This window comes from Taudactylus pleione, unplaced genomic scaffold (genome assembly GCF_031769625.1).
Source record: "Taudactylus pleione unplaced genomic scaffold, aTauple2 ptg000258l, whole genome shotgun sequence".
NCBI lineage: Eukaryota > Metazoa > Chordata > Amphibia > Anura > Myobatrachidae > Taudactylus > Taudactylus pleione.
Genome location: NW_028284660.1, coordinates 2,923,481 through 2,945,937, shown reverse-complemented (window position 1 = coordinate 2,945,937; position 22,457 = coordinate 2,923,481). Strand labels below are relative to the sequence as shown.

The window sequence follows — 22,457 nt, the reverse complement described above, 5'->3', positions numbered from 1 at the left end:
GTTATATACAGCAAAAATTATCCCGAGAGGTCTCAGAATAATTAAAAAACCCACCTTTATTTCTAGCAATGAAAGATTGCTAGAGAGATGGAACGAACTTTAGATATATGCTCAATAAACTTGATGAGATTGATCATAGAATATGGAGATATATCAATAAGGAAAATTGAAACAGAAATAGAAATCATAAAAGAAAAAATTGAACCCTTGAAAGATATGGAAGATTTCAAAAATCTAGAACAATTAACAAACAACAAATTAAGAAAGATAGAAGAAACAATTATAGAACAGAAAAAAAATGAAATTCCAAAGAGATATAGAGGACTATAGAAGAGGATACCGCGATTGGAAAGAAGAAAGAAGAACAATAGGAAAATCTATTCCCACCACCTATGGAAGGAACTACTATGAAAATCCACATAGAGAAAAAACACGATGGATTCCACCACACTTAAGAAGACACACAGGAAGATATGACATAGAAAAAACAAATCCTACAAGAAATCCTCACAACTTCAGTAAACCACTTAGAGAGGAGCAGGAACGTCTTTTAACCAACAACCAAAAGGCCTTAACATAGACCTAGAAATAACCCCTTTCTTTAAAGAATGATGAAACCTCCAATCAAGCAAGACCATCTTAAATCAGACAGGGACCTTTCCTCCCCTTTTTGTTTTTTTTAGTTGTTTTTCCAGCTACTTTACAATTTTTGTTTTTTCAGCCTAATTCCAACCTTAATATATGATAGTTCTATTCATATGTTAATACCCATTAATAATCTCTAAAGTTTTATACTATATAATTTTTACCCCTCGTGCCCCCCCTCCACCCCTCTTTTTTACCAATACCCACAAACAATAGCTTTTTCCTTAATGGGACTCAATAAATTAACACCAACATGTTTTTTCTACTTGTTGTTTCAATTAGTCTTCTAATTGAAAATAGAATACAGTATTTATCAGTTGCTCACATTTTTATATATATTTCTATTTTTCTTTATTTATTTTTATTTCATAATATATTATTCACTTGATATTGTGCTTATGTTGTCCATGTGTTTTGTGTATTGTCTGTACATATAGCCTTGATGCGCAATAGTCTGCAATTTTTGCCAAATAAAACTTCACTGTCAGGATTTCATTTATTCCCAAGCACAACCTGCAACCAATCAAATGTGGGAAAGGGCAAAAAATCCACCATACCAACTTCATGAGGGCAAAATTAACAGCACCTTGTAAACCGCTATTTAAGGACGGACAGAGGGAGAAATCTGTCACCTCTATACTCCCGAAGAAGCCTGTGATCAGGTGAAACGTTGAGGACGAGGATTACATCGATCCCACATCCACCGCTGCTTCCGACTGCAGCATACGGGGAACGGAGAGACGGGTAAGTCTGCCGGCAGACACCTCCCTACACTGCCATAGCGGATTTCATTTTATTCATTACGCCCAAACATCCTAAAGCTGGCCACACATCAGACCAACTTTCCTCCAACCAACCAACTGACCAACCATCCAACTTGTCTGTCCAACTAAAACGCTTCCCCACACATCTAACCAACTTTTCATCCAACCAGCCAACCTGCCTACTTTTTCATCAGACCAGCCAACTTCTGTCAAACTTGTGATGTCACAGAAGTAGGCGGGCAATGTCTACCTACTTTTGCATGTTTCTGCATCCCCACTGTCAGGATTTTGTCCGGATCCCAAACGCAGGTTGTGTGCTCGTGGTGAAGTGATTGCAGATGGGTGGGGTGATCGCGAAGGGAGGGGTGCGAACAGAGGAGACTGTGCTGTGTGGGGGCGTTGCGGACAGGGTTGACTGTGCTGCTGTTTGAGGGGTAGGGGGGTTGCAGACAGGGGAGGTTGTGCTGCTGTTTGGGGAGGGGGGATTTGCAGACAAGTGAAACTGTGCTGCATGGGAAAGAGGTTTGCAAGGAGGGGAGACTTAAAACTCCCTGGCTACTGGTATGTAGCAGATATTTGACACAGCAGGAGGTTGTGCTGTGCTGCCCCCAGCCAGCCCCTGTGACATATTGTACATCCAGCAGCTTGTGCCTGTCTCCTGCCTATATACATGGCACAGCACACAGACAGCTGCAATGTGGAGGTCTCATACCTGTGGCCAGTAATATCCTCCCTATTACAACGCCGGCAGTCAGTCCCCAGACCAGTAACAGCGCTATATGGGGCAGGGTCAGTAGCAGACAAAGCCTGTTCCTGACAGGGTCATCATGTGACAGTGGCTGAACGGCAATGATGGACTACCGCAGCCTGTCCCTGAGCTTCCTCTTGTTGTACCGCCACTGCTGCCACCATGGATCGTGGACTGGCAGGGGCAGACTGATCCGGCACTGATTGACTGCCGCAGCCTGCCCCTCCCCTCGATGTACCACCGCTGCTGCCGGCGCTAACGACGGGACCAGCTGCTGCCGGCGCTAACGACGGGACCCGCTGCTGCCGGCGCTAACGACGGGACCCGCTGCTGCCGGCGCTGACGACGGGACCCGCTGCTGCCGGCGCTGATGATGGGTCCAAATGCTGCTAAAAAGGTGAGTATGACAAAGTGGGCGGACACTGCCAGGCAATGTCCGCCTACTTATCGTTCAGTTGGGAGGAACTTTCCCCCTACACTAGAACGATAGTTGGTGAAAATCAAACATGTTTGATTTTAACCAACTAGTTGGAACAACCGTTTATGGCGTTTTTCAGTGTGTGGGAGCAAACGGCTGACTATCGTTTGCTCCCACACACTAGACGATTATCATTCCAACCAGCCAACTAGTTGGCTGGTTGGAACGATATCGTTCTGATGTGTGGGGGCCTTAAGAGTCTCCTTCAACGCCGGTGAGTGGAACAAGTGCTTTTCACCGACGGCTCGTGGGAGAAAGCTGAGGGACAGTCTTTGACACCTTCCTACATTTATACGGGTACAGCAGGTCCTATACACTGCATCAGCAGTTTTAAATGGAACTATTGAATAGAATGTAGCACAGCCGATCAAAGCCTTTGCACTCAAAACGGGGAAAAGTAAAACGCCTTTGAGCGTATTTCCCTCTCTATTTGGAGGAGGAAGAATCTAGTTAATACCCTGTGCATTGACACACACAATATTTTCCTCTTCACTATTGCAGTACACTTCTTTTTGAGACTGCAAGGTTTATGTGTTGTATATTTATTTCTTTGTATATGTCTAGTTGTTCTGTATACCGATATTAGGAATCACAAGCATTTACACATTATTGCTATTTATGCAGTAAGGAATACGGTCCATTTTTCCCTATATATCAGCATATATTATTTTAACAATTATTTTACAAGGAGATATTATTGCTTCCAAGCATTTTAATACAATATTATATGTACAGTCACTCTTAATATTTACCCTTTTGTGAGCTACTGTATACAAGTTATCAATAAATTGCATTTCAAATATACTTTGAATCTTTGAATTTATTTCATTGTTCAGTATAGGTACCAGTCATCTTGTACATTATATGAGACAGAGTTTAAGCAGGTGTGTGCTGGGAATATCTTCTCTTTTTAAGTAGAGGTAGGAGCCTTAACCATCTAGGAACCACCTCCCTGTTATGTCATTTGCAGCGCATACATCAAAAAAAGTTTTTTAAAAATGCAGAAGCTTTGGCTAAAAAAGTATAAGCAAGCAGTCCAGCTTCAGCTAGCTCCCCTCTGTCTGCTAAATCCAAGCACCTGCCATCTTCACCACCAACACGTTCATCAGCAATATCCTCAATCACGAAGCGCTTGGTTTGTTTGGGCCCCCACAAAACAAGTTACCAATGGGCAGCTGACATTGCTGGCAATGATTTCTATGTGTACAAACTGGCTTTACAGAGGCAAGATGATAGATCCATGAACAGATGGCTTGACAATTGATTTGGGTAAAAATTATTCCACGCATAAGACGTGGATTTTTTTGTTTTAAGCCCTGGCATGACAATGGGCTTTTGCTTATCATGGGCAACAACCGTTTCTTCCACTGGTGCCTGATTTACACAAACCAACACCCTCATCAACAACATCATCATCAGCATCCTCATCATCATTATCCTTATTAGCGTCAGCTACACAAATACCCTCCTCATCCTGGTGCACTTCCACAGCAGCATCCTCAATTTCTATGTAGGTGTAGGTGCTTAGATAACAAGGCAGTTTACACAAAAAAAATCTATCTTTCAGCAAAGTAGCAGTTTTTCAAGCTTAACACAGCTTCAGCAATGTAGGGGTTAAACAGAACACAGGGAAATAAACTTTTTTTTCTTTCAGCACTGCAGTAATTAAACCTCAGTATGTGTCTTGGTTATTCAAACAACAGTTGAAGTTAATTAGAGAGCATGAACACTAGCTGGTGAAGATACTAATCAACATTTGTTATATGTCTTAAGCACCTTAGAAAAACAAGAAAGTACTTTTTTCCCTCTTTTTCAATAAACACACATAACAGCTTTTGCATGGTGGATAGCAGGTTACACAACGTCCTTATTATAACTGCGGAGTTTCTGGTTTGCCAACCATTCTCACGTACAGTATACCTAATGTTTTGCCTGATCCGATCCTTTGCTACGCCGTAAGCATCTAGCAATTGCACTGTGACACAGCAATGCAGAGTCCCCATACAGGCCACTATTTGTAAAACAGGAACTTTAAATGAGGACTCCATACAGGCAGGTACTTGGTAAAGCAGTGGCTTTTAATGGCAGCAAACACTGCCCCTTAGCATACACGAGCTTAGGCCTGCATACACACAGGCACATAACAGAAAATGAGCAAATTAACACAAAAGTAAATGTCCCAGCACGTTTAAATATCTGTGGACCTTGCCGGTCCTCACACCGTAATGCTAATCACCACCCTTGGCCTATCGCCTGGCCAGCTTGTGCGGCATCAGGAGCCAGGAGCTTCAGGTGTGTGGGAGTTTCAAACCCTTCCTGTGCTCCAGTAACTTTTCCAGCAGGATAAGTGTAAATGTGAAAACCTGGAATTTCACACCTCCACTGCTAATGCAGAACGCACACAGGTTTCACTCCAGCCTATATATATAATTTTATTAATGTCTATATTTTTTTTAAGTGATACTTTAAAGTAGCTTTGCAAAACAGAAAAAAAGTATTGCCAATGAATGCAATTTCTCTAAACATAAATAAATGAATAATGCAAATTATATGTTATTATTTGTGTGCAGCAGTAACATCAGGAATCTCCATACTGAAGTCTGCGCCATGTGAGGATAATTGGATCTGGTACAGGAGCAAATGTTACTATTTCTCTGACAATGAGGACACATGGGCCAACAGCCAGAGCTTCTGTGTCTCACATAATGCATCTTTGGCTCTTATTGACAACAAGATTGAACTGGTGAGTATATAAGGGTGTCTTGTGTGAGCTGTGACTTGTAGGACAAAGGGAAGTTACAATATATTAATGTTTACATTATACTTTACTGGGCTTAGCAAATATTCTGATTGTAACCTTTGTTTTTTTATTTTATTTTTGGTTTTCACTGCTTTTTTCTAAATTAGTGATGGTGGAGCCGGACCTGACCATACACAATATTCCAATCTTTGGCAGACCAGCTATCACTCAGTTCAGGGACGTAACTAGGTATTTGAAGGGCCCCCATGTGACACCCATTGGTGAAAAATATATATAACACATGTAATTTTGACAAGGAAGCCCCCCCTATGCTCTGGACCCCAAAGCAGCTGCACCCCTTGCACCTATGGTAGATACGCCCATATCTCACTCACAAATTTACATAATAAGTGGATGAACCACACTGCACAGTATGATCTGCGTAGACATAAAAAAAGATAAAAAAAAAAAAATGTGTGGGGTTCCCCCCAAACCAGTTACTAGCCTTGGACCTCTGAACCTAATCTGTTATTGACAAATAGAGGGAATCTATATGGGTTTCTCACTATTTCCCAATAACCAGCACCAGGCTGAACCAACTGGAGGTATAATACCATAACAGGGGGGATACACAACCTGGGGTCCACCTGTTATCACATAAAAAAGCCCCAAACTGGTCAGCCCAGAGCTGGAATTTCTCAAAGTGGATACCCCCAAAAATAAAATGGTGCCCCCCTTCACAAGCAACAACCAACCCTGATATGAAATCCCAGGCCAATGCCCCGCACCCCAGGTGGCAGTGGGTATGGTGTAAAAAATAAAGCTGTTCTACACAGGTAGCCTATAGGTAACAGCAGGCCTACCCAGGCAAGGCAGCACTTATGGAACTACAGGTGCCAGCATGCTCGGACATTAAGGGCCCGCTGGCAACTGTAGCCCATATGTAAAGAAAATATTAAAATAAATACAGGACACTGATTGTTGTAGTAATTCACTAACCAGCACCTTCACCTGGTGGGTGACGGCCTTTAAACTCTTTTGCATGGCTGCAGTCCCCTAGGACTTCCGGCGTATTCTGTCTTCAGAGGCTTTTGCCTATTCCTTCCCCTCTGTTGGACTTCCATTTGCTGCCTTACGCTGGTTAATAGAAACCAGCCCAAGCAGATGATGCGATTATGCGGTGAGCAGCGATTGGTGAGCCACCATTTTTGTAATGGTATATGCCACCTTTGTGCCCATTGTGCAGCAGTGGAAGCCTACCACCACTGCCCTACTTTTGCTGCCAAACTCTGCAGTAATGGCTGTCAGGGACTGGATACTCCAGTGTCCAGGTCCCCCAACCATGCCCGCAGCCTCTGCTGGGTCCCACCAAATCAGATCCCTCCGGATCTGGCCATGCTGCTGTGGATAAAACAAGCCAAAGCCCCTTAAGGTTCCCACTGAATATGGCGACAAGTGGCCGCAGCTCCCAAGTTAAAATCTAAAAAAGTAAAACAAACTAAAACAAGAAAACCTGGAGGAGAAAACAGACATATAGGGGTATATTTACTAAAGTGACAGTTTTTAGAAATGGAGATGTTGCAAATAGCAACCAATCCGATTGTAGCTATTATCTTCTAGAAGGTGCTAGTTAAATGTTAAGTAGAATCTGGCTGGTTGCTATGGGCAACATCTCCATTTCTTAAAGCTTGTAATTTAGTAAATATACCCCATAGTGTTTGTAAGCATCAGAATACCAGCTATTGAGAGCCTTAATTTCTGCTGCTGAGAACCCCAAAGATGCCACAGTAGTGTTGGCACCAGTTTGAAAGCAATGAGTGCCATACTCCTGAGGATCCAGACCAAGAGCCAATAGACCAACTGAAACTGGAATGCAAACATCGGGGAACAATCCAAATGCACAAGCCAGGCACCTTCATACAAAGGCTAGCACCATAAATACGCTGAAACCAATGCCACCGGACAGATGCTATGGTCCATGCACTTGCATGCACTGCTGAATCAAACCCTAAGCTACCGAGACGTGAGCATGCAGCAATGAAGAGATGTGTGAGCATGAAGGGGGAACCAGCTTGCTAATGAGAAAAGCCTTTGAAAGGCCATAGTGAAAGTAAGCTGCAAAAGGAGTCTCATGAGGAGACTAACATACCGACCCAACAGTAAACTGGGAACCTGTGATCATTGGGCACGGGAGCCAACCGGGCCCAGCCCTTAAGAGCCCTCTGAATCAGAAAGCTCTTAGTGATATTCTGATTAGAATGTAGCTGCAAAAAAAAAAAAATTCCAGTGACCAGCTTAGCCACAACCGCCATCGACTTCCCTGTAACAAACAGGCCCCACATAAAAGATAGAAGCAGACGATGACTATTCATACCGGTTGTGTGCTTGCATGCCAGTAATGCCTTCAACTGTGCCCACGTGGATCGATAGGCCCTGAACATCCCTGCAGTGTGGCGATGGCCCCTCCAATATGGCCTGATCACTCTGAATCAGGGTATCTTTTTTTTTTTTTTTTTTTTATGGAGCGGCCTCCTGGCCACTCGCATTTCTGTGGGTTGCCACCCACAGCTAATGCGAGCGGCCAGGATGATGGTTGCGATGGTCAAGACCATCGCGACCATCGGGCTTGTGATGAGACCCTTGTGGTAGGGTCTTGTGGCCGCAAGCCCCAGAGAGCTTTCGGCTCAAACAGAGCCGAAAGCTCTCCCACTGACATCATTTGTGATGTCAGTGGGGCCGCCCCCAAATGGTTGGCATTCTCATGGGAACGCCTCCATCTGGGCAGCCACCCCCCCGGACCGCTAACCAAAGGGGGCATGCTGTCACTCAACATGGACAGCATGCCCCCTTTGGTGCGAGACCCGGAGCGACGGATTGCCCGTCGCTATCGGGTCTCGCGCATGCACATGCTGGAGCCGGCTCCATCGTGCGCATGCGCTCTGGGCCACCTTCGACCCGGTTGCAAGCGCTCAGCATTTGCGACTGGGTCTGAATCAGACCCAATGCTCTTATCGTGGAGACGCTCCAAAGCTCTACCACAAATATATTGGAAAAGTTCCAAAACCAAAGGGGCTCTGATGTGGCTTTTGACTACCTAGCCATCCAGCCAAGCCAAAGCACAACCCTCAAAGTTAGCCCCCAAACCTGTAGAACCTGCCGCATCAGTTAACAGCTGCTAGTTGGAAGTGGGAGGAGAGGGCCATATGAACACCTCATTAAAGCCTACCAGAAAGTGATCCCAAACCAAAGGTTCCTTTGGATTTCACTGAAAAGCTTAATGAAATGGGGCAGCCTGCCAATACACACTAAGGCTTGTTCAAGTTTGCAACAAAACACCTGCATATGCGAACTAGCGAGTACGATCCGGTTAGGGTACGCAGACTACACATAGTGTGTATACAGACTCTTCTGATATTGATTGACAGGAAGTGCCATTTTTGGGTGGGGATGGACAGGCTAACACAGTGCCTGTGCGTTGGGATGCCATTATAGGAGCGTGCATAATTAAGGCAGTGCGGCGGCATACGTAGCCATACCGTAAGCTGTACACAGGAAGCAGCAGGTCAGGTCAACCACTTTTGTGCATATGGGTCCGATGGTTCTTGATGTTACCGATGTTTACGCTATCTTGCATACTGATCAGGCTGTGAGTAAAGGGAGATGGGCGGCTTAATATGGGGCTGGCCGTCTGCATCTTGTGCTGTGGTCTCCGTGTGTATACATTGATTAGCAGTGGGAAAAGCCAGACAGGCCCACAGAAACTCGTCTAGGTAATGGGCCACCCAGGACTCCCCTGTGCCCGGACATAGGCACCAATACAGGAAAGAACTGAAAGGGGGATGCTTTTAAATAGGCGTTGTTAGATGCTAACTAGCACCCTTTAGCAATGCCAAGAGTGGAATGCCGGGAAACCTATGGGACAGATGCCATACCCTTAATGGTTGTTCGGAAGATACCAAAGTCAGCTAAGTATCGTCCAACCAGACCTCGACATCTTTGCAGCCCAGATCCATAAAAGCCACCCTCTCCTGCTTATGAAAAAACTAGAGATGTGCACCAACCCTCGTGTTTTGGTTTTGGATCTGGCTCTCCCCTGGTTTGGGATCTGGATAGTCTTTTCCAAAACCTCACCTCCGTGTTTTGTTTTTTGGTTTTGGATCTGGATTTTTTTCTTCTAAAATCACACAAAATGGGCCTGTTTTTGTTCCTACAGTATTATTAACCTCAATAACAGTTATTTCCACTAGTTTCCAGTCAATTTTGACCACCTCACAGCTCACTATATGGTTTTCATCCAGTTTAGGTCCAAGATTTGCACCAAGCTGGCAGACTAAGCTATGCGGCTGCAGTGGGCAGCACAAAAATGTCAGTTCAACTGCCAACATGGCACATCAGGAAACAAATGTTTTTATTATTCAAGAGAGGCCTGAGGGAGTTGGAGTATGTATGTAGTTGAAGGCAGGGACAGGAAGGATGGATTGGTAGTAAATTAAATTAAATTTTTTGATTCTGAAGTAAATTTATGAGGGAGAAGGTGAGGGGAGGAATTTACAAAAAATATTTTACTCATTCACATCAGTCCTTGCCCCAGAAGAATCCTTGAACTACAAATTCTACGAGAAAGACCTTTAACATCAATTACGTGCAAAAATTACAGAGGCACCTGTATGGTGGATTCCTGTGGGGACAAATTAATATTGTGTGAAGATGATGTATACATCACCCCAGATTATACCAATACCCAAGTCTTTATCATCATCCCATCCTGTGTTGTGTATAAATTACAGCTGTGCTCCATGTTAGATTGGGGATTCATTGTCCACTTTAGTGGATGTGAGCTCCATTTTAGTTCATATCATCACCAGACCCTCTACACACATCTCCTGACCTGTGCTACAGGAGGAGGAGCTGCAACTCTTGAATACGGTTGCATGGAGTTGCCCCTCTGACTCGCTGAAATTCAGGTAGAGGGTCCATGGGTAGGGACTGGGAGCACGGACACTATAATCAGAGAACGCAGTTTTAGCTGCTTTATTCTATTTTTTTAAACCAAATCCTCTATTTTTACCTTTTGAAAATGTTTATGCAAATCTCAGCTGAGGTGTTTGTAATGTCATGGCTAACGCGCACACACACAGAAAAAAAAAACATTGATTGAGAGCACCCCTGAACAAGGCATCAGCCCCTTGATAAATGACACAGGCAGCACCCCTGCACAGCTACTTTGCTGGTGATAAGTGTGGCTAACACACACACACACACACACACACACACAGAAAAAAAAACACATTGATTAATTTTTTTTTGGTACTTGGGGGGGAGAGCACCCCTGAATGAGGCAGCAGCCCCTTGATAAATGACACAGGCAGCACCTCTGCGCAGCTACTTGCTGGTGATAAGTGTGGCTAATGCACACACACACACACACAGAAAATAAACACATTGATTGATTAATTTGTTTTTGGTACTTGGGGGGAGAGCACCCCTGAATGAGGCAGCAGCTCCTTGATAAATGACAGAGGCAGCACCCCTGCTGATAAGTGTGGGTAACATGAGCACACACAGAAATAAAAACAATTTCTTTATTTTTTTCACACTGGGGGTGAAGAGCACCCTTGATGGACAGAGCACCCCCTGGACAACACAACAGCACCCCTTATGGACTGCAGTGACACAGGAGCCACTGAAGACCCCCTCTTCTGTCTGCAGCATAGCTAGTAGTATATAGAGCAGGAGTTCCCAACCTCAGTCCTCAAGGCACACTAACAGTCCAGGTTTTGAGGAAAGCCATACTGGAGCACAGGTTAATTAATTAGTACCTCAGTTATTTTGATTTAACCATCTGTGCTCAAGCCTGGATATCACCAAAACCAGGACTGTTAGTGTGCCTTGAGGACCGAGGTTGGGAATCACTGATATAGAGTAACACAGCCCTTATGGATAACTGACACAGCACAGTTCAGCACAGCAGCCAGCCTTAGTATGGATGGAGTGGACAACAGCCAGCCAGCCCCTATGACAAGTGACAACAGCCAGCCCCTATGCATTATGGACATTAAGCAGCCAGCCCCTGACAAGTGACAACAGTAGCCAGCCCCTTAAACACACAGCACAGCCCCCTCCTTCCTCTTCTCTCTCCACAACCAGAATGAAAATAGCGGCGATCGCAGGACCTTTTATACAATCCAATATCCGCGAGACTCCGACAGCAGGATGATTACTTTTTGCCTCATTTTGCGATCCGAGTCAGGCAGGATAAACCAAGCCGACTTGGATCTCTGCTCGGATAACTAAATTCAGGTGCTCATCTCTAATTTACAAAAGATCTTTTTACAACTTCATATCTACATATACATATACATAGCTTTCAAAGGGGGATAATGTCTCTGACTGGTGGAGACTGAGGGTTAGGGACACATTTGTTTTATGGGATCAGTGGTCAATTGAACAGAGAACTGTATTTATATTAGGGGTGTGCACCGGCCACTTTTCGTGTTTTGGATCTGGATCTTTCTTCGTGTTTTGGATCTGGATTGGTTTTGCCAAAACCACCCTTCCGTGTTTTGGGTTCTGGGTTTTGTGTTTTGGATCTGTATTTTTTTGAAAAAAAGCATAAAAACAGCTTAAATCACAGAATTTGTGGGTTTTTCTGCTCCTATGCAATTATTAACCTCAATAACCTTCATTTCCACTCATTTCCAGTCTATTCTGAACACCTCACACCTCACAATATTGTTTTTATGGCCAAAAGATGGCACCGAGGTAGCTGGATGACTATGCTAAGCGACACGAGTGGGCGGCACAAACACGTGGCCCATCTAGGAGTGACACTGCAGTGGCAGACAGGATGGCAGTTAGAAAAACTAGGCCCAAAACAGTACATACTGCAAAGAAAAAAAAGAGGTGCAAGATGGAATTGTCCTTGGGCCCTCCCATCCACCCTTATGTTGTATAAATAGGACATGCACACTTTAACAAACCAATCATTTCAGCGCCAGGGTCTGCCACATGACTGTGGCTGAAATGATTGGTTCGTTTGGGCACCCACAAAACAAGCTCGCAATTAATGTGTCCCTGCACAAACTGGCTCTACGGAGGCAAGATGTCGTCCTCATCCTCCTCATCCACCGATTCCTTGGATAAAATAGGAAAAAGGGATTTAGGTGTCCCTGGACTGCTTACGGTCTTAGCCAAAGTTTCTGAACTTGACAGTAACTTTTTATGAACGCGCTGCAGGTGCCGTATAATGGAGGATGTTCCTAGGTGGTTAACGTCCCTACCCCTACTTATTTCAACTTTACATATGGTACATATGGCAAGACGGTTGTTGTCCGGATTTGGATAGAAATATTGCCAGACCAAAGAGGTGGAATGTTTGGTCTTCTGCCCAGGCATGACCGTGATGGGCTTTTTCATCCCACGGACAACAACTGTCTCCCCCGGAGCCTGATTTAAACAAACCACATCACCATCAGAATCCTCCTCGCCAACTTCCTCCTCAGTGCCAGCTACACCAGTATCCTCATCCTGTTGTACTTCAACAGTGACATCTTCAATTTGCATATCAGCAAGTGGACTGTGGGTGCTCCTTTCAGCACTTGCAGGGGGTGTGCAAATGGTGGAAAGAGCCACCACTTCCCATCCAGTGCTGGGAAGGTCAGGCATCGCAACCGCCACCACACTTGGACTCTCCTTGGGGATTTGTGATATCTTCTTAGAACGCACAGTTCTTCGCTGTGCTTTTGCCAGCTTAACTCGTTTGATTTTTTTAGCGGGAGGAGGGCTTCCATCGTCATGTGAAGCTGAACCACTAGTCATGAACATAGGGAAAGACCTTAGCCGTTCCTTGCCACTCCGTGTCGTAAATGGCATATTGGCAAGTTTACATTTCTCTTCAGATGATTTAAATGTTTTTTTCAAGGTAAATTTCCTGAACTTTGTCATTTGGGATTGTATGTGCCCTCTACTATGACATTGGGCATCAGCCTTGGCAGACGACGTTGTTGGCATGTTATCGTCTATGTCATGACTAGTGGCAGCAGCTTCAGCACTAGGAGGAAGTGGTTCTTGATCTTTCCCTATTTTATTTTTATCGGAGAAAGTTTGGTCCTCCATTTATGTTATATTGATATATACGTGCGGCTAAGGCGCACACAAACACAGAAAATATTTTTTTATATTTGTTGGAGACTAGTGCACTTTGTGGGTTACACCACCCTTTAAGAAATGAGCCAGCCGGTCCTTTACTTATGGGACACAGGCGCACGCTTGGCGCTGCTCCTTTTTTGATGCACGTGCAGCCACAGTGCACACAATTCACAGACACAGAAAATATATTTTTATTTTGTTTGGAGTGCCCTTTGGGGGTTACAGCACCCTTTAGCGGTCAATCCAGCCGGCCCTTTACTTATGACACAGGCGCACGCTTGGCACTACTTTGTTGATGCACGTGCGGCTACTGCGCACAAAATTCACATACACAAAAAAATATATTTTTTTATTTTGTATGGAGTGCCCTTTGGGGGTTACAGCACCCTTTAGCGGTCAATCCAGCTGGCCCTTTATTTATGGGACACAGGCGCACGCTTGTCACTACTTTGTTGATGCACATGCGGCTACTGCGCACACAATTCACAAACACAGAAAATATTTTTTTATTTTGTTTGGAGTGTACTTTGGGGGTTACAGCACCCTTTAACGGACAAGCCAGCCGGCCCTTTACTTATGACACAGGCGCACGCTTGGCACTACTTTGTTGATGCACGTGCGGCTACTGCGCACACAATTCACAAACACAAAAAAAAATATTTTTTTATTTTGTTTGGAGTGCCCTTTTGGGGCTACAGCATCCTTTAATGGACAAGCCAGCCGGCCTTTTACTTATGGGACACAGGCGCATGCTTGGCGCTGCTCCTTTGTTGATGCACGTGCGGCTACTGCGCACACAATTCACAAACACAGAAAAAATATTTTTTTTTTTAGCACTTGGGGGGAGCACCCCTGACAGACAGAGCACCCCCTGGACAACACTACAGCACCCCTTTAGGACTGGGACACTGCACAGGACTTTGGAGTGGACACAGCCCCTTTGGACAACTGACTGCACAACACAGTCCAGCCAGCCCCTATGGACTTTGAAGTAGTAGACACAGCCCCTATGGACAACAGCAGCACAGCACAGCACAGCCAGCCCCTATGGACTTTGAAGTAGTGGACAACAGCAGCACAGCGCAGCACAGCACAGCACAACACTACTCTGCACTACACTACACTACACTGCACAGCCCAGCCAGCCCTAACTCCCACCCTCCCTCTTCACTGTCCACAGCCGAGTGAGAAAATGGCGCCGACGCGGGTACCTTATATAGGATCCAATACCCGCGAGACCCGGAAGGCGGGATGATGACGTTTTGCCTTGATTTCAGATCCGAGTCAGGCGGGAAAAGTCGAGTCTGACTTGGATCGGCCTCGGCTCGGGGGGGTTCGGATTTCAGAAAACCGAACCCGCTCACCCCTAATTTATATACACCAATGAGTTTTAACCTCTTTCAACTCACGTCCCACCGAACAAGATTTTAAATTTGCTAAGGAACACCATCAATCCCCCTTGGGAAAAAAAATTGCACACATTATCCCCCACAGGGAAAACACACACACACACTGGCCCCCAAGGGAAAAAACACATACACTGTCCCCCACGGAAAAAGAACACACACATTGCCTCCCAGGTTAAAAAAAAACCCTGATTTGCCAAATGCACATTGATTATTGCCCCAGCCCCCTACAATAGTAGGCTTAAGGTGCCCATACATCAGCAACTGTTTGTTGCAATCCGGCGATGCGATGGGAAATGCCGGCATTTCAACGACGACCTCCCACCTTCAATGTTCTGCAATCACAGACATTTGTCATGTTAAATGTCGGCGATTTGACAATTTCAATAATTTTTGGATCATGATCGTCAAATCACCGAAATCCAATATGTTGGATTTCTGCGATCCTGCGATGCCCGGTTGAAGCATCGCGGGATCGCGGCAATCCATCTCTGATGTATGGGGCCCATTACCATACTAACCCTATAAACTGGGACACTCCATAATTACTGTGGCTGATTGAATCCAGGTGAAATGCAGGCTTGAAGTCAGCCAGCCACAGAACCTGTGTAATTCATGAGATTCCCATTTTAAATGGATAGTATGGTAAGCCCACACAAAAGACTTTTCTGACATACCACTAGCAAATGAGATAGGAGCTTCCAGTCCAACTGAGATAGAGGGCCATATACTGGGAGGGAGTGTGGAAGGGACAGCAGACTGGAAGCAAGAGTATTGGAACATGAAGAGGGAGGAGTGGGTGCAGGGGTTCTGGAAATAGGAGGGAAAAGAGCAAAAGGAGACGGGGTGTTGGTATTGGAAAGGAAAATGACCAGAGACTGGGAGAAGAGGTGCTGAGACTGAGAGGGGAAGTGACAGCAGACTGGGAGCAGGGGTGCCGCGACTGGGAGAGGAAGGAACAACAGATTGAGAGAATGTGTACTAGGACTGGAAAGGGAGAAACAGAAGACTTGAAGCAGGGATGCTGGAACTTGGAAGGAAAAGAGCAGAAGACTAGGAAATGAGGTGCTGGGACTAAAAGCATGGGGGCTTTGGAATTGAGACTGGAGAATGTGTGCTGGGACTGGGAGAGGGTGGAGTGGGTATAGGTATGGGGGTGGTGGAACTAGGAGGGAAAAGAGCAGAAGACTAGGACACTGGGAGAATGTGTGCTGGGACTGGGAGAGGGTGGAGTGGGTATAGTTATGGGGGTGCTGGAACTAGGAGGGAAAAGAGCAGAAGATTAGGAGACTGGGAGAATGTGTGCTGTACTGGGAGAGGGGGGAGTGGGTATAGGTATTGGGGTGCTCGAAATAGGAGGGAAAAGAGCAGAAGACTAGGAGACTGGGAGAATGTGTGCTGGGACTGGGAGAGGGGGGAGTGGGTATGGGTATGGGGGTGCTCGACATTGGAGGGAAAAGAGCAGAAGATTAGGAGACTGGGAGAATGTGTGCTGTACTGGGAGAGGGGGGAGTGGGTTTAGTTATGGGGGTGCTAGAACTAGGAGGGAAAAGAGCAGAAGACTAGGAGACTGGGAGAATGTGTGCTGTACTGGGAGAGGGGGGAGTGGGTTTAGTTATGGGGGTGCTAGAACTAGGAGGGAAAAGAGCAGAAGACTAGGAGACTGGGAGAATGTGTGCTGGGACTGGGAGAGGGGGGAGTGGGTATAGGTATGGGGGTGCTGGAACTAGGAGGGAAAAGAGCAGAAGACTAGGAGACTGGGAGAATGTGTGCTGGGACTGGGAGAGGGGGGAGTGGGTATAGGTATGGGGGTGCTAGAACTAGGAGGGAAAAGAGCAGAAGTCTAGGAGACTGGGAGAATGTGTGCTGTACTGGGAGAGGGGAGTGGGTATAGGTATGGGGGTGCTAGAACTAGGAGGGAAAAGAGCAGAAGACTAGGAGACTGGGAGAATGTGTGCTGGGACTGGGAGAGGGGGGAGTGGGTATAGGTATGGGGGTGCTCGAAATAGGAGGAAAAAGAGCAGAAGACTAGGAGACTGGGAGAATGTGTGCTGTACTGGGAGAGGGGGGAGTGGGTATAGTTATGGGGGTGCTAGAACTAGGAGGGAAAAGAGCAGAAGACTAGGAGACTGGGAGAATGTGTGCTGGGACTGGGAGAGAGGGGAGTCGGTGTAGGTATAGGGGTGCTGGAACTAGGAGGGAAAAGAGCAGAAGACTAGGAGACTGGGAGAATGTGTGCTGTACTGGGAGAGGGGGGAGTGGGTTTAGTTATGGGGGTGCTAGAACTAGGAGGGAAAAGAGCAGAAGACTAGGAGACTGGGAGAATGTGTGCTGGGACTGGGAGAGGGGGGAGTGGGTATAGGTATGGGGGTGCTCGAAATAGGAGGAAAAAGAGCAGAAGATTAGGAGACTGGGAGAATGTGTGCTGTACTGGGAGAGGGGGGAGTGGGTATAGTTATGGGGGTGCTAGAACTAGGAGGGAAAAGAGCAGAAGACTAGGAGACTGGGAGAATGTGTGCTGGGACTGGGAGAGAGGGGAGTGGGTGTAGGTATAGGGGTGCTGGAACTAGGAGGGAAAAGAGCAGAAGACTAGGAGACTGGGAGAATGTGTGCTGTACTGGGAGAGGGGGGAGTGGGTTTAGTTATGGGGGTGCTAGAACTAGGAGGGAAAAGAGCAGAAGACTAGGAGACTGGGAGAATGTGTGCTGGGACTGGGAGAGGGGGGAATGGGTATAGGTATGGGGGTGCTGGAACTAGGAGGGAAAAGAGCAGAAGACTAGGAGACTGGGAGAATGTGTGCTGGGACTGGGAGAGGGGGGAGTGGGTATAGGTATGGGGGTGCTAGAACTAGGAGGGAAAAGAGCAGAAGTCTAGGAGACTGGGAGAATGTGTGCTGTACTGGGAGAGGGGAGTGGGTATAGGTATGGGGGTGCTAGAACTAGGAGGGAAAAGAGCAGAAGACTAGGAGACTGGGAGAATGTGTGCTGGGACTGGGAGAGGGGGGAGTGGGTATAGGTATGGGGGTGCTCGAAATAGGAGGAAAAAGAGCAGAAGACTAGGAGACTGGGAGAATGTGTGCTGTACTGGGAGAGGGGGGAGTGGGTATAGTTATGGGGGTGCTAGAACTAGGAGGGAAAAGAGCAGAAGACTAGGAGACTGGGAGAATGTGTGCTGGGACTGGGAGAGAGGGGAGTGGGTGTAGGTATAGGGGTGCTGGAACTAGGAGGGAAAAGAGCAGAAGACTAGGAGACTGGGAGAATGTGTGCTGTACTAGGAGAGGGGGGAGTGGGTATAGGTATGGGGGTGCTAGAACTAGGAGGGAAAAGAGCAGAAGACTAGGAGACTGGGAGAATGTGTGCTGTACTGGGAGAGGGGGGAGTGGGTATAGGTATGGGGGTGCTTGAACTAGGAGAGAAAAGAGCAGAAGACTAGGAGCCTGGGAGAATGTGTGCTGTACTGGGAGAGGGGGTAGTGGGTATAGTTATGGGGGTACTAGAACTAGGAGGGAAAAGAGCAGAAGACTAGGAGACTGGGAGAATGTGTGCTGTACTGGGAGAGGGGGGAGTGGGTATAGTTATGGGGGTACTAGAACTAGGAGGGAAAAGAGCAGAAGACTAGGAGACTGGGAGAATGTGTGCTGGGACTGGGAGAGGGGGGAGTGGGTATGGGTATGGGGGTGCTGGAAATAGGAGGGAAAAGAGCAGAAGACTAGGAGACTTGGAGAATGTGTGCTGTACTGGGAGAGGGGGGAGTGGGTATAGGTATGGGGGTGCTAGAACTAGGAGGGAAAAGAGCAGAAGACTAGGAGACTGGGAGAATGTGTGCTGGGACTGGGAGAAGGGGGAGTGGGTATAGGTATGGGGGTGCTGGAACTAGGAGGGAAAAGAGCAGAAAACTAGGAGACTGGGAGAATGTGTGCTGTACTGAGAGAGGGGAGTGGGTATAGTTATGGGGGTGCTAGAACTAGGAGGGAAAAGAGCAGAAGACTAGGGGACTGGGAGAATGTGTGCTGTACTGAGAGAGGGGAGTGGGTATAGGTATGGGGTTGCTGGAACTAGGAGGGAAAAGAGCAGAAGACTAGGAGACTGGGAGAATGTGTGCTGTACTGGGAGAGGGGGGAGTGGGTATGGGTATAGGGGTGCTGGAAATAGGAGGGAAAAGAGCAGAAGACTAGGAGATGGGGTGTTGGTACTGTGAGGGAAAAGACCAGAGACTGGGAGAAGGGATGTTGTGACTGGGAGCAGGAGTGCAGGGACTGGGAGAGGGAGGGACAGCAACTAGGAGCAGGGGTGCTGTGAGGGGGAGACATTAAGCCACCCAGCAGAGCAGGCACAGTCTGAGAGGAGTCACTCCCATGAGGATTAGGTTTAAAGTAAAGTTGGCTGAAGGACCTCTGATGTCACAACCATGTGACAGCAGGGGGAGGGGCAAGAGTCTAATTTGAATTACCCAGTGTTGCACTGCAGTGTGTCCTGGCCGGGTCAGTCACAACAGCCTTGATATACTGCATCCTGTGTCCTTCTATAGTGAACGGCACCAGCGACATAGGCCCCATGTTCCTGCAATAGTGAGCATAGCTACAAAGCAGTGGGCCCCTCCAAGGGTCTCCCAGAGTCCCCGGAAGTCCTGTCCGAGCCTTAGTACATGTTATGAGTTTGAATAAAATATTATAATTATGTGTATGCTATTCAATCAAACATGTGTATTTTCTTCCTGGCAGAACTTTGTGAAAAGATTTACAGACAGAGATTATAACTGGATTGGACTATATTGGGATGATACTAATAATCGCTGGACTTGGACTAATGGAACATTATACGCTGGGCAGCTGTGAGTTTTTCCACATATTTCAATCTGTAAAATTGGCAATGATAATCAGGAGGACTATATTCATAGCAACTTAGCTTCATTGACAATGTTACTGGGGGGGTGCTGTTATGGGACCCCTCAATCTGCTCAGGGACTACTCTCCCCCCACTGGGACATAGACTACTCACCTGGGTGGCCCAGGTGATTAGACTATACCCAGAGAAGAGAGTGCAGTCCTTAACTGGTGGGGGGAGGGCCCCTGCGGCACCCCCTGTGTCGGGTCCTGTGCACACCTATGGTAATTATGTCAGACTTTCACACTTTACCACAAATTTGAAAGTCTCCCGAAAATTCCAGAAGAGTCTCCCAGCCCCCAGGTAAGTAGACAAGTCTCCCGCATCCCAGCACTTTCCGAGTAAAGTGGGCACCCGATGACGTAATTTGCTGTAAATCACAGTTATCACGGTCCCGACCCCAGCAACATTTGGTGAAATTTGTGGCAAACCATTGAGACATTCGGCCCAGCAATGATGTGATTTGCCACCAACCCTCTGATCTGGACCTTCCTCTCCCGGAGACTGATTGCTAATGTCAGCAAGTATGAGTATTGTGCCTCATACACCTAGCCTCAATAGGCCATATGACGCGAGAAGCCCAGAGGCCGCACCGAGCGGTGTACCTAGCAACTTTTTCTTTACATTTTGCATCTTATTTACTGTACATCGTAGATGCAGTAAAACTCCCTTCACATTGTACTAGAGACACCTGGCTGTGACTTTAAGCGCACAGGAATTAGTTATATAAACCAGCACAAAGTCGCAGGTGATGCACAACGGAGCCAAGCGATAGAAAAGCAGCTGCCGCTACATCGCAGCACTCTGTATGCATATTCAGACTCACACAGATGTACAAATGTCGCACATCACATCGATCAGCGCAGGCTAGCAAAGTAGTTTTGTCACTTCCAGTAGTTTTATTTGGGCATATAAGATGCTCGGCACTTCAGAGGGGCTGTTTGGTGCGACTGAAGCGTCAGCGTCTGTGAGGACACATCCGCAGGACTCCATCAGCGATGCATTCTGTCATGCTATGGTTACTGGGAATAATTAATCTTGAATTCAATATAAAATATTAATATTTGTTCACTTCAAACCCATACCTAACAGTGCAAAACATGGAATTGCAGTTTGCATAGATACAAACCCACCACTGTTACATACTCTAATAGGCCCAGTGGTGTAACTAGGGTATTTGGAGCTCAGGGAAAAATAAAAAATGGAAATAGCCCACCACCCCAAATAGGTGCGCTCGCATTTGGCGCGTGGAAAAAAAAGTGGGTGTGGTCACATACCACAAGGGGTGTGGCCACTGGAAAATGGGGGCATGGCAACATGTTTCTCATCACTCTGGGAACATTTGTTTCCATTAAATATGCACCTTAATGCCCACTGTAGTAGTGCCCCTTATGCAATGTCCCCAGTAGCAGTGCCCCTTATGCAGTGCTCCCTATACAGTGCCCCCAGTAGTGCCCCTTATACAGTGCCCCCAGTAGTGCACCCTTATACAGTGCCCCCAGTAATGCACCCTTATATAGTGCCCCTTATACAGTGGCCCCAGTAGTGCCACTTATACAGTGCCCCTTATGCATTGCCCCCAGTAGTGTCCCTTATGCAGTGCCCCCAGTAGTACCACTTATGCAGTGCCCCCAGTAATGCCCCTTACACAGTGCCGCTAGTAGTGGTCCCCCTATGCAGTGTCCCCAGTATTGGTCCCCCCTATGCAGTGCCCCCCAGTAGTGTTCCCCTAAACCAATGGTTCTCAACTCCAGTTCTCAAGTACCCCCAACAGGTAATACCTACCGGATTTCTTTAACCATGCATCGGTGTGTTAATCTAATTATCCCACCTGCTTCCATAGATACAGTAAAAATCCTGAAATGATGTGTTGGGCTACTTGAGGACTGGAGTTGAGAACCCCTGCCCTAAACCACTATAGCAGTGGTTCTCAAACTCTGTCCTCAATACCCAAAACAGTTCACGTTTTCCAGGTCACCTAGCAGCTGCAAAGGTGTATTCATTACGTTCTGACACATTTCAAATGATTTTAAAAGATTCAGAGATGGAGCTAATTTCACTTGTGATTCTGTGATGAGATCTTGAAAACATGCACTGTTTGGGGTCCTGAGGATCGAGTTTGAGAACCTCTGATCTATAGCATGGTGTACTTTGGTAAACATTTTCCTATAGCAGCACACTGCAGAATGAGTAAATGAGTGCATTGTGCATAGCACTGGAAAAAGGATATGTACTATGTATATGGGGTTATGCTTATTAGGCAAAACAAAATGTAAGATTATTGTAATATACAGTAAATGTAAATAATGCACCCACAGAACCCCATCATAGGGCCATATTCAATTAGCTGCGAAAAGCCGTTTTCGCCGCTTATTTTTCGCAGATGACGTCATTTTCGCTGCCTTTCACTTAACCCCGTATTAAATTTTAGCGTCTTTTCGCCCGCGCAAAAACGCAATGCAATGTAATAGGAGAAAAAGTTTCGCCTATGAATACCCGATGGAAAAAAGTGCAGAATTGCGGTTTTGGGGTGTAGAGGTGCGGAAACCACTCTGCACCCTTTGTACACCCCCCTTGAGGCAAACTGCGGCAAAAAACGCTTAAAAAAACACAAAGGACACCCAAAAAAGCACTTTGAAAATGTG

The 22,457-nt window shown here is 46.4% G+C and overlaps 1 protein-coding gene across 1 annotated transcript in view; it reads left to right on the top strand.

The window, feature by feature from the left end:
• The window catches only part of LOC148514813 (uncharacterized), a 104,728-nt gene that overhangs the window by 75,398 nt on the left and 6,873 nt on the right, over nucleotides 1-22,457 (top strand). The window contains exons 13-14 of the mRNA XM_088480951.1: nucleotides 5,206-5,378; nucleotides 19,650-19,759. Coding sequence (XP_088337077.1) covers nucleotides 5,206-5,378; nucleotides 19,650-19,759 — 283 coding nt within the window. The remainder of the gene's footprint in view (nucleotides 1-5,205; nucleotides 5,379-19,649; nucleotides 19,760-22,457) is intronic.